This window comes from Schistocerca americana, chromosome 7 (genome assembly GCF_021461395.2).
Source record: "Schistocerca americana isolate TAMUIC-IGC-003095 chromosome 7, iqSchAmer2.1, whole genome shotgun sequence".
NCBI classification, from domain to species: domain Eukaryota; kingdom Metazoa; phylum Arthropoda; class Insecta; order Orthoptera; family Acrididae; genus Schistocerca; species Schistocerca americana.
Window position 1 is genome coordinate 392,321,932 of NC_060125.1, and position 13,066 is coordinate 392,334,997.

General features: G+C 42.1%; 1 protein-coding gene across 2 annotated transcripts in view; it reads right to left on the minus strand.

Annotated features, from left to right (window-relative positions):
- Positions 1–532: 532 nt before the first annotated feature.
- Positions 533–13,066, minus strand: part of LOC124622131 (glutathione S-transferase D7-like) — a 97,170-nt gene continuing 84,636 nt past the window's right edge. For both annotated transcript variants that reach the window (XM_047147751.1, XM_047147750.1), the window contains exon 6: positions 533–691. In XM_047147751.1, coding sequence (XP_047003707.1) covers positions 533–691 — 159 coding nt within the window. The remainder of the gene's footprint in view (positions 692–13,066) is intronic.

Genomic DNA, 13,066 nt, shown 5'->3' on the forward strand with positions numbered 1-13,066 from the left:
CCTTCATATAATGTTGTGAACCAAATTGTTAGTTGACATCTGCATTAGGCATACATTTATAATATTGTCACTGAAGCTTGTTTAGCAAGTTCTACATTATCTTTGCTGAGTGAACATTTTTAAAAATATTTTTAATTGTTCCTGTTTTGTAGGCTGATGTTGTTCAATAAATATCTGTTGCTCTTTATGTTTCTTTAGTCTTAAATACAGACATATGATGAGAACAGTAGCCAAAAGAGTGAAGACATAAACAAATTTATTAAGTGATTCAGACGGTTTTATCCACAAAATATTCACAATGACCATGGGCACAAACAGGAATTGTTTTCCTTTATTAACAAATCTCACTTACATCTTTGAGTCACTGTAGACATATTTTCATTCATTTAAAACAGGGACAGTTCTGCTCTCAGCACAGTCTAAAGATTTTTTTAACTAAATCTTTTTGCAAGAATACAGCACTGACAGCAATGCCGTAGCAATTCATGAAGTTCCTTTTATTAAAAGTCAGATGTGTTACAATCTGTTACACCTATCTCAAGTATGCCTTGGGCCCCAGGAGGCTCTTGATGCCGCCTCCTATAATTTTTTCGCCTTCCGCGTTTGCTTCCTCGTAGCCACGGAATGTGCTTCTGCAGCGTTTCAGCCAGTCACGAATCTTAGGATAAGCACTCATGTCCACTCCTATCGCCTGTTGAACAGAGAAGTATGTAATGACGATTCTGCTCATTAAATTGATGAACAGTTATCACTGCTGTTGCACATATAGTGTGAAGTAATGACAATTAAAATAACAGAGAAACTTTTGGTGTAAAGTTTTACTTTTTGATGTGTTTCTTAACATAAGAGATAATTAGTAAATACACAGTTGCATTCCATTAGGCTGTATGTCTGAAGTCATTACTTGCCATTTACTCGGTGAAATTACTATATCATGTGGTTATAATTAAAGTGCAGGTGCTCACAGATGTCCAGTTTGGGCTGTAAGCAACGTTTGACAGCGAAACTTAGATATATTAATGTGTTAATGCGGAATCTCGGTGTTTATGATGTCATATCTCCTGATCTACGTGAGATAAAGTGAGAAGAAATATTATAATCATGTACATTCAGTGGCATAAGTGGATACTGTCGACAGAATGTGTTGCGCATTGAGTTAGAAGCAAAGAAGTAATAAATTTAAAAGTCATACACAATGCTGCGCCGCGCGGAATTAGCCGAGCAGTCTACGGCGCTGCAGTCCTGGAGTGAGCGACTGGTCCCGGCGGAGGTTCGAGTCCTCCATGGGGCATGGGTGTGTGTGTTTGTCCTTAGGATAATTTAGGTTAAGTAGTGAGCAAGCTTAGGAACTGATGACCTTAGCAGTTAAGTCCCTTAAGAAAACACAAACACACAGCCCGGTGAAAAAATATTTTAGGAGCTAATCGACAGAATGTGCTCTCATCACACACCCCTTTTGCTCTCCACAAATTTCACCCCATCTTTCCGTACCAGAAGTGGTTTCCATAACTGAGTACCGCCCATGTGACCAGATTAGGCAACGTTTTGCCATTTGGGCATGATAGAATACTGAGTAAATTTTTTAAAGAAATGCAACTATCGCCTTTTGGGTGAAGTTTTTATTGATTAACGTGATTTTTGAGCAACAGAAAAAAATCGAAATATGTTTTCATGCAATGATTTTAATTATATGTTATTTTTAATTATATGTACCACTCCACTGCTTTGTGAAATACTGAAATACCGCAATCTCAAAGTTCTACCAGCCACCACATAATGACTCCAGTACTAACATTAAATTGTCGTAGATAGGTAACTAGGCTATTACAGTAGTGTGTACTTATTTTTGACTCAACATAATGCCAGCAGACGAATCAAAAGCGGTTTTCCTCTTCTATCGTGTTACAAACATGTCCATAATAGAAACCATCACAACAGCACACAGTACAAAAACTATAAACGGTATCACATACATTAAATTCAACAGCAAGTAAGAACTGAACTGATTAGCAAAACAACAACTGAGATCAAACAAGACCATCAATATGTCTTGACTAAAATGGGGCTGGGCGATAGCCAATACTGCTATGGATGTATAGGTAGTTTGAATCTTTAGTTGGCCTTGCTGACTATCGATAGTGCAAATCCCTTTTTCGTTGTACAATTAAAAATCAAAATATCTTTCAGTTTCACTACATGGCAAATAGGACATGTGCAATTTCATTTAGCTGATTCGGAGAGGAGGGGTTTCGGACGCACTGGACCCTCCTCCCCTTTAGCTACGTACTTGACTCGGTGAGTAACATGGGGTGTTACCTCATCTTCTATGAAAACAGTGGCTTAGACGCAGCTGCTCTCTTCCAAAGCCGAAAGGTGCCGGGAATCGAACGTACATTAAATTCAACTGCAAGTAAGAGCTGAACTGATTAATAAAACAATAGGTGAGCTCAAACAAGGCCAGCAGTTTGTCTGGTTTAAAACGGGTATGGGCGATAGCGAATAGTTCCATGATTTTTTTTCATAATGCGGGGCCACAATCATTATATATTTCTTTAAAGTCAGTACCGCCATTAGAGTGTTGTTTATTTACAGTGTTACATTTACACTTACACAATCATTATTTCGGCTTCAAAGTGCAATTATCAAGTGTTTTAAGTGTTATAAATTGCCTGTGGTGGCATACTGTCATATTAAAAGAACGCTATTAGACACATTGTCTAAGAGTCGATATTTCTGGCAGAGCCTACTGTTTTGTTTCATTACTGTGTACACCATCTTGACTGCAGTCAAGAAATATCGACTCTTAGACAATGTGTCTAATAGTATATTTTAGCCGGCCGCGGTGGTCTCGTGGTTCTAGGCGCTCAGTCCGGAGCCGCGGGACTGCTACGGTCGCAGGTTCGAATCCTGCCTCGGGCATGGATGTGTGTGATGTCCTTAGGTTAGTTAGGTTTAAGTAGTTCTAAGTTCTAGGGGACTGATGACCACAGATGTTAAGTCCCATAGTGCTCAGAGCCATTTTGAGTATATTTTAATACGACAGTATGCCATCCCAGGCAATATAACACTTAAAACACTTGATAATGGCACTTTGAAGCCGAAATCGTAATTGTGTAAGTGTAAATGTAACACTGCAAGCCGGCCGGAGTGGCCGTGCGGTTCTAGGCGCTACAGTCTGGAACCGCTCGACCGCTACGGTCGCAGGTTCGAATCCTGCCTCGGGCATGGATGTGTGTGATGTCCTTAGGTTAGTTGGGTTTAAGTAATTCTAAGTTCTAGGGGACTGATGACCTCAGAAGTTAAGTCTCATAGTGCTCAGAGCCATTTGAATCATTTTTGAACACTGCAAATAAACAACAGTGTAATGGTGGTACTGACTTTGAAGAAATGGTGCTATGGATGCACAGATAGTTTAAATTTATCGTTGGTCTTGCTGACTATCAATAGTTCATATCGCTTTTTCGTTGTACGATTAAAAATCAAAATATTTTTCAGTTCCAATACATGGGAACTAGGCCATGTGTAATTTCATTTAGGTGATGGAGGGGATGGGTGTCCTGACACTCTGGACCCCCCCCCCCCCACCCCCTCCTTTAACTACGTCCTTGAATGGGTGAGTTACATAAGGTGTTGCCCCATCTTGTTTGCAAACCGCGATTTAAACACAGCAGCGCTCTTCCAAAGCAGAAATCATATGCTGTCTCGATAACGTGCAGATGTCATGGTCGACCTGACAGGTCTTCTAGGTGTATTCCCTTCAAAGAGGAACAGACTGAGATTAAACGTGCTTCTGAATTCACAGCAGATAGTCACCTATGGCAAGTGCAATGGCTCTTGTGCACAACAAAGGCTTTAACAGTACCCCAAATTCAGCAGTTCTGTGTGTTCACTGCAGCCTGTAGTTTAAAATGTGCCTGGCCACATACCATCAACTTCGATCCGTGCCAGAAGCTGGAGAGCAAAATCAGAATGTTGTCGTGGATCATAACGTTTCAATTGCTAGACCACGTGGATCTTCTTACCAGTGTGATGTAGACCGCAGAACGTTCCATACTGTTGACGATTTCGTGATACTGCACGAGCACTAGCACTGCTTGGGGCACATGTGGTGTGGTCAGTTACAGCAACAGCAACCTCGTCAATAACTTAAACTGGGATAGAACACCTTCCTCTTCCAGGTGCCACACCAAGCTCACCCGAGTTTTCGAATTTCATTGTAATCTTCTTTAAACCACTTAACTACATCGGTCCTTTCCTCAGAGATTTCAGACGGCGACACTCTCTCGAAGTAGCACCGTAATTGCTTCCGTCCACACAAAGGGGTTATATTAAAGACAAGGTGTACAGCAATAACCCCAAAAACCATTGCTGAGCTGAAAACAGTCATTCAGGAAGTCATCGACGGTATCGATGTTCCGACATTTCAGCGGATCATGCAGAACGCTATTCGTCTGCGCCACATCATTGCCTATCATGACAGGCATATTGAACATGTCATTACTTAAATGTAAATATCTGTAATGAAGTTTATACGTTGAATAAAGTGTGTGGACGCCGTAGTTTGTAACTAATTTAAGTTTTTTTCATATAGTTCAATTATTGTTACCCTGCATATACATTTACAGGCGCCGGAGCCTGTAATTTTGACACTCTGTCCCATCTACAACATCTAGAAGTGTGTAACATGAATTGTGAAGCACCTTGTATAAATACAATGTTAGTCCACTTGCAGAAAAACAATTACTAATTTTCAAGAACATTGTATTTCAATTTCCAGGTATCAAGATTTCTCCATTACGCCTGATTAAAAAATTATTTCCGCTTCTTGGATACATAATGGAAAATCAATCAGATGAAACAAGAATTGTTCCAGTAATGTCCTGTGGCGCCCCTACAGTGATTTCTTTGTTCCTCATCCTGATCGACAGAGGTGGCGCAGTGGTTAGCTCACTGGACTCCCATTCGGGGGGACGACGGTTGAAACCTGCGTCCGGCCATCCTGATTTAGGTTTTCCGTGATCCCTAAATCGCTTCCAGCAAATGCCGGGATGGTTCCTTTGAAAGGGCATGGCCGACTTCCTTCCCCATCCTCTCCTAATCCGATGCGACCGAAGACATTGCTGTTAGGTCCCCTCCCCCAAACCAGCCAACCCATTCTGAAAATAATGTTCCACTGTGACCAGTCCTTGCCTTTATTAATGCAACCTTCTGCACGTCTGTCTTGTGACAGCCAGAGCGACAGCACCAGCAGCAGCGAGTACTGTTTGTATAAAGCGTTTATTTTGCATTTTGTTTACGACCTTCCACTAAGGAAGGGGTTCTATTTGTGTTTATCTGCTCTGCATTGTAACTAACAGTTCTTGATAAAACTTTACGTAGTTTTCGTGTTAGATTTCTTAGTGTTTTCTTGATCGTTTAGAACAGAAAGCGCCCTAAAACCGTCTTTTGTTTGTTTCGCGGCCGTTAGCCACTAGTCACTTGAATCAGCAGTTGTCTTGTGACAGCCAGAGCGACAGCACCAGCAGCAGCGAGTACTGTTTGTATAAAGCGTTTTTGTACTTATTTGCTGCGCTTAGCTTTTAAATAGTTTTTCTGGGAAAACCTAGCGTAGTTTTCGCGTCTCGTATTTCAGTGAGTGTTTCTTGATTATCAGAGTAGCTCATCAGAAGATTATCTTGGGAATTTGTCACCGTATAGAGTAGGGTAAACATAGTCATGTGTAGGGGCTGTGGTTGTTGTGAGCGGACGCAAGGAGAATTGGCCACTCTTCGGGGCAGGTGGAGGCTTTGTCTGTTAGGCTCATCGAGCTCGAGGCGCAGGCGTCGGCTCGTAGTGGCGTTGGGGCAACTGTGGTGAGACCTATGCCTACTTCGGTGGCCTTGGAATCACATGGAACCCCTGATGTCGCTGCATCTTCCGGCAGTGAGCATCTTACCGGTCAGCCATCACTCCAGGGTGAATGGCGGACAGTGGTGGGCTCGCGCGTGCCTGGCCGAAAGGCGAAGGTGGGATCTGGCCGCGTGGCAGCTGCCTTACCCCTTTCCAACAGGTACGGGGTGCTTCCTAGTGGTGATGACATCGTTTCCGAGCCACCACAGGGTGCCTCGCCTGTTGGGCCAGTGGCCGATTCTCCGGCAAGGTCCCGACAGTCACAGAGGGCGGGCCTATTAGTTATAGGGAGCTCCAACGTTAGGCGGGTTATGGAGCCCCTCAGGAAAATAGCGGGTAGGTCGGGGAAGAATGCCAGTGTGCACTCGGTGTGCTTGCCGGGGGGTCTCGTCCGTAATGTGGAGGAGGCCCTTCCGGCAGCTATTGAACGCACTGGGTGTGACCGGCTGCAGATAGTAGCACATGTCGGAACGAATGACGCCTGCCGCTTGGGTTCTGAGGCCATCCTTGGTTCCTTCCGGCGGCTGGCTGATTTGGTGAAGACAACCAGCATCGCACGCGGAGTGCAAGCTGAGCTTAATATCTGCAGCATAGTGCCCAGAGTCGATCGCGGTCCTCTGGTTTGGAGCCGTGTGGAGGGTCTAAACCAGAGGCTCAGACGACTCTGCGACTATAATGGTTGCAAATTCATCGACCTCCGTTATTGGGTGGAGAACTGTAGGGCCCCCCTAGACAGGTCAGGCGTGCACTACACACCGGAAGCAGCTACTAGGGTAGCAGAGTACGTGTGGCGTGCACACGGGGGTTTTTTAGGTTAGAGGGACCCCCCCTTGGGCGAAACGATAAAATACCTGACGGCTTACCAGAGAGGACATTATCATCGTTGATAAAGAACGTCCGTCCTCAGAGACCAAAAACAGGAAAAGTTAACGTAATATTGGTAAACTGCAGGAGTATCCAGGGCAAGGTTCCTGAATTAGTATCTCTTATTGAAGGAAATAGTGCGCATATAGTATTAGGAACGGAAAGTTGGTTAAAACCGGAAGTGAACAGTAACGAAATCCTAGACACAGAATGGAATATATACCGCAAGGATAGGATAAACGCCAATGGTGGAGGAGTATTTATAGCAGTAAAGAATTCAATAATATCCAGTGAAGTTATTAGCGAATGCGAATGTGAAATAATCTGGGTTAAGTTAAGTATCAAAGGTGGGTCAGATATGATAGTCGGATGCTTCTATAGACCACCTGCATCAGCAACCGTAGTAGTTGAGCGCCTCAGAGAGAACCTGCAGAACGTCGTGAAGAAGTTTCGTGATCATACTATTGTAATAGGGGGAGACTTCAATCTACCAGGTATAGAATGGGATAGTCACACAATCAGAACTGGAGCCAGGGACAGAGACTCTTGTGACATTATCCTGACTGCCTTGTCAGAGAATTACTTCGAGCAGATAGTTAGAGAACCAACTCGTGAAGCTAACGTTTTAGACCTCATAGCAACAAATAGACCGGAACTTTTCGACTCCGTGAATGTAGAAGAGGGTATCAGTGATCATAAGTCAGTGGTTGCATCAATGACTACAAGTGTAATAAGAAATGCCAAGAAAGGAAGGAAAATATATTTGCTTAACAAGAGTGATAGGGCACAAATCGCAGAATATCTGAGTGACCACCATCAAACGTTCATTTCTGAGGAAGAGGATGTGGAACAAAAATGGAAAAAATTCAGAAACATCGTCCAGTACGCCTTAGATAAGTTCGTACCGACTAAGGTCCAAAGCGAGGGGAAAGATCCACCGTGGTATAACAATCATGTACGAAAGGTACTACGGAAACAAAGAAAGCTTCATCATAGGTTTAAGAGTAGTCGAATCATAGGTGATAAGGAAAAGCTGAACGAAGCGAAAAAGAGCGTAAAGAGAGCAATGAGAGAAGCATTCAACGAATTCGAACATAAAACATTGGCAAACAATCTAAACAAGAACCCTAAAAAGTTTTGGTCATATGTAAAATCGGTAAGCGGATCTAAATCCCCTATTCAGTCACTCGTTGACCACGATGGAACCGAAACAGAGGACGACCGAAGAAAGGCAGAAATACTGAATTCAGTGTTCCGAAACTGTTTCACTGCGGAAAATCGTAACACGGTCCCTGACTTCAGCCGTCGCACGGACGCCAAAATGGAAAATATTGAAATAAACGATATCGGAATTGAAAAACAACTGCTATCACTTAGTAGCGGAAAAGCATCCGGACCAGACGAGATACCCTTAAGATTCTACAGTGATTATGCTAAAGAACTTGCCCCCTTTCTATCAGCAATTTATCGTAGATCGCTGGAAGAACGTAAAGTACCTAGCGACTGGAAGAAAGCGCAGGTCGTTCCCATTTTCAAGAAGGGTCATAAATCAGATGCGAATAATTATAGGCCTATTTCGCTTACGTCAATCTGTTGTAGAATAATGGAACATGTTTTGTGTTCTCGTATTATGACGTTCTTAGATAATACAAATCTCCTTCATCATAACCAACATGGATTCCGCAAACAGAGATCATGTGAAACTCAGCTCGCCCTATTTGCCCAAGAAATTCACAGTGCCGTAGACACTGGCGAGCAGATTGATGCCGTATTCCTGGACTTCAGGAAGGCATTTGATACGGTTCCGCACTTACGTTTAGTGAAAAAAATACGAGCTTACGGAATATCGGACCAGGTTTGTGATTGGATTCAGGATTTCCTAGAAGAAAGAACACAACATGTCATTCTTAACGGTTCAAAATCTGCAGATGTAGAGGTAATTTCGGGAGTACCGCAGGGAAGCGTGATAGGACCTTTATTGTTTACAATATACATAAATGACTTAGTTGACAACATCGGTAGCTCCGTGAGGCTATTTGCAGATGACACGGTTGTCTACAAGAAAGTAGCAACATCAGAAGACTCGTACGTACTCCAGGAGGACCTGCAGAGGATTAATGCATGGTGCGACAGCTGGCAGCTTTCCCTAAACGTAGATAAATGTAATATAATGCGCATACATAGGGGCAGAAATCCATTCCAGTACGATTATGCCATAGGTGGTAAATCATTGGAAGCGGTAACGACCGTAAAATACTTAGGAGTTACTATCCGGAGCGATCTGAAGTGGAATGATCACATAAAACAAATAGTGGGAAAAGCAGGCGCCAGGTTGAGATTCATAGGAAGAATTCTAAGAAAATGTGACTCATCGACGAAAGAAGTAGCTTACAAAACGCTTGTTCGTCCGATTCTTGAGTATTGCTCATCAGTATGGGACCCTTACCAGGTTGGATTAATAGAAGAGATAGACATGATCCAGCGAAAAGCAGCGCGATTCGTCATGGGGACATTTAGTCAGCACGAGAGCGTTACGGAGATGCTGAACAAGCTCCAGTGGCGGACACTTCAAGAAAGGCGTTACGCAATACGGAGAGGTTTATTATCGAAATTACGAGAGAGCACATTCCGGGAAGAGATGGGCAACATATTACTACCGCCCACATATATCTCGCGTAATGATCACAACGAAAAGATCCGAGAAATTAGAGCAAATACGGAGACTTACAAGCAGTCGTTCTTTCCACGCACAATTCGTGAATGGAACAGGGAAGGGGGGATCAGATAGTGGTACAATAAGTACCCTCCGCCACACACCGTAAGGTGGCTCGCGGAGTATAGATGTAGATGTAGATGTAGGACGATGAAAAGAAAAAATATAGCGTACTTGGGTGTTTTTCTTTCAAGAAAACCATTTAAGAGTCAGTATTACACAGATTTTTAATAGGGTCAGAACTGGGATGTTTGTATAGCTACTTAAAAGTCCCCATTCGTCTTCTAAAATATTAAAAAGACTCCATACCCCTGGTCTACTCCTCCCCCCTTCCCCCTCCCGACAAACCATCAAAAGTGCGCTCTTGTTTCCAGTAACTTTGAGGAGAACGCAAGCAATGAGCCTGGCCTAGTATTATTTACATTTATCTTAGCACTTTTTTTTTCAGGAGATTTGACAACAGTATGCCTCAGTCTATCTGTGATAGCGATGTATTGCATATTTTGTGTATTTGTAGAGAATAATTTTAGTAATACACATGAAAAACCTACAACAAACGTGGGTTTTTGCTTTTGAGAGAGTTAATTATATTTTTTACTTTTTATTAGTAGAGAATCGAGTAACTGTAAGATATTGTATGTAAGCCGGCCGGTGTGGCCGAGCGGTTCTAGGCACTTCAGTCTGGAACCGCGTGACCGCTACGGTCGCAGGTTCGAATCCTGCCTCGGGCATGGATGTGTGTGATGTCCTTAGGTTAGTTAGGTTAAAGTAGTTCTAAGTTATAGGGGACTGATAACCTCAGATGTTAAGTCCCATAGTGCTCAGAGCCATTTGAACCGTTTTGTTGTATGTATATGGTATTGGCCATGGCTTCTGGTATGTATTCTGTCTCTTTATCCTTTGAACTGTCCAAATTAATCTTCCGCAGTACTTCTAGGACATGATTAATTCATATGTAGCACATCTGAGTGCCTTCACATTATTCCGTAGCTTTCTTTGTAGTAAATAAATTCTCACATTCTTAACTGATTTTATGGTTTCGCTTTTAACTCTGGCCATATATTCAACTGCGGTAACTGAATTGTTAATTTTAGACGTCATACAGAGAATATTTAATTTTTTAATCTTTTTCATTGTGGCTTCATAGTATTTCTTGTAACATGAGATCAGTCCTAGTTCTGCGCTTGTCCGAACTGTTTAATGTAATTTTCTTTCCACATTTGTCATCTACAGTTTTTACAACCACATAACTAATGCTATTCATTTTGAATAGCACCAATGTTTACAGTTTGGTCGCATATAGTACACTCATGGTTAGCGGTTACCATAAGAAGTTATTCGTATAGATGCAGACTTACCACATACGAGTACATAAAGATTCTAAAAAGGCACCCTTCTTTGAAGAAACATTCCAAATCTATTCATCCAGAGAAACTTTAATGAACTGAGACAAGCTCCTCAACATACACAAGCGTCTTATGAAGCTCATTTGTGGGTACCTAACCGATGTGTGTGTGTGTGTGTGTGTGTGTGTGTGTGTGTGTGTGTGTGTGTGTGAGTGAATGAGAGAGAGAGAGGGGGGGGGTGGGGGGGAGGGAGAGAGAGAATAGCTCTGTAACATTATCTTGGAGCAATTAACAATTATAGCTCTGATCTCCTCAATAAGTGAGCTGGCACAGTGGTTGTGGTTAAGAAATTAGGCTTACATTCAGGAGCATGATAGTTAAAATCTGAATCCAGCCACAATGACTTAGGTTTGCCGCGATTTCCCGCAGTTAATTAATGCCAATTTCAGGATGGTTTCCACAGAAACATGGCATGATTTCCCTTCTCATCCATCTCCTGTCCAAGTTTGTGGCCCGTTTCTAATAACCTTATCATTGACTGGACATCAAACATTTAAATTCCTTTTTCCGACCTTCTCCTGCTTCATCCAACCCAAGAAATTTCCAAAACATTTTGCATAGTTCTGTTCGACTGAGCTCAATTAAAATGTCATTGTGGCTCTTACCAATAATACTACGGATCCTTAAATATGTGGACCTGATACTAATATAAATATTTCCGATTATTTCTATTTGTGATACCCTTACCATCTCCTCCTCGCCCATAGAGGAGACAGACATGTCTTACCTAACTGATAGTTATTTCCACTTCATGTACATGTGTTTGGGTGAAATTGCTCCAGGCATGTAACTCCTCTACTGTTACCCACAACCTCTACTAGTACTGATCTAGTGAAACTCATCTCCACAGTATATTTTTCCAGACAGTAAACCTTTTGTGTATTAAGAATGGTTAAAATTGTTCGACTCGTTCCTAAGTTATAAGATGGTATCCAAACGTACTTAAAATTTGAATTTTGAAATGGTTACGAGTACGCAGAAATACCACTCTGTTTCTCTTCATACATTTTTCTTGTATCAGTATCATCAGCGACTGCGAGCAGGTTGGTTTAGGTAGTTGTTGGCGATAGTATTTTCATTGTGGTTTGCGACGGCTGATCTGAAAGTGCAACTTGTCTGTACAAATTTTTGTTTTTAAAATTATAAAAATCACTACAGAAACGGGTCAAAACATTTGGAAACAGCGCCTTAGGCCAGAAACAGTTTTGCGACTGGCACAAGCATTACAAAAACGGGAGAATATCGTCCAGTGATGACGATCCCTTCGGTACGTCTGCAATCGCCATCCACGGAAGTGAAGGTGTGGTACTGCCAGATTGTAGACAGGCTGTCTAAGACCTCTTTAACATCTGGGACCTGATGTATGGTACGTTTGAGTGTATTCTGTTAGTAGAACTGACATGAGAAAAATTGCGGCACAGTTTGTGGCACGATGGATACAAACTGACCAGAACATCATCGCGTGGAAGTCTGTAGAAGGGAACGTAAACAGCTCCTTCGAGACGACTCAAACTTTCTTTCAAAGGTCATTATCAGCGACAGAAGTTTTGTTAATGGCTATGACTCCGAATAAAAAAAAACAGCAGATGTAGTGGAGAAGTGCTCCTTAATCATGGCCAAAAGAAAACTAGACCAGTCGACAATAAATTTAATTCTTTGGTGATGTGGTATATTGACGAGAACCTTCATAAAGAATTCGTTCCTCCGACTAGGTGGTGAATAAAGTGTTCTACCGCGACGTTCTAAGATGATTGAGGAGGGAGATAAACAGAAAACATCCATAGAAGTGGTGTACGAAAGACTAGGTTCTCCATCGAAACAAGCACGACCGCATACAGCCTACGTAATTCAGCATTTTTTCACTAAAAAGAAGGTAACAGTTGTTCTCTACGTGTCTTAATCTCCAGACTTTGCTCCGTAAGACATCTTACACTTTCCCAAAATGAAAATCAAACTGAATGGGCAGTGATTTTGTTTAGTGGAGGAGGCTTAAGCGAACCGCAGAGGGTACTAAACATGCTAATAAAGACAGGCATTTCAAAAGTGGCAGATAAATTGGTATTGAGGATAAAGATGTACAATAAGGTCTAGGTAAGACATAATAATTTTAATCAACATACAAATACATCGGAAACTTTTTCATAACAGCTCGTATTTCCATTTTTCTAACAGAAGTACTGCTCTTCAAGATAAT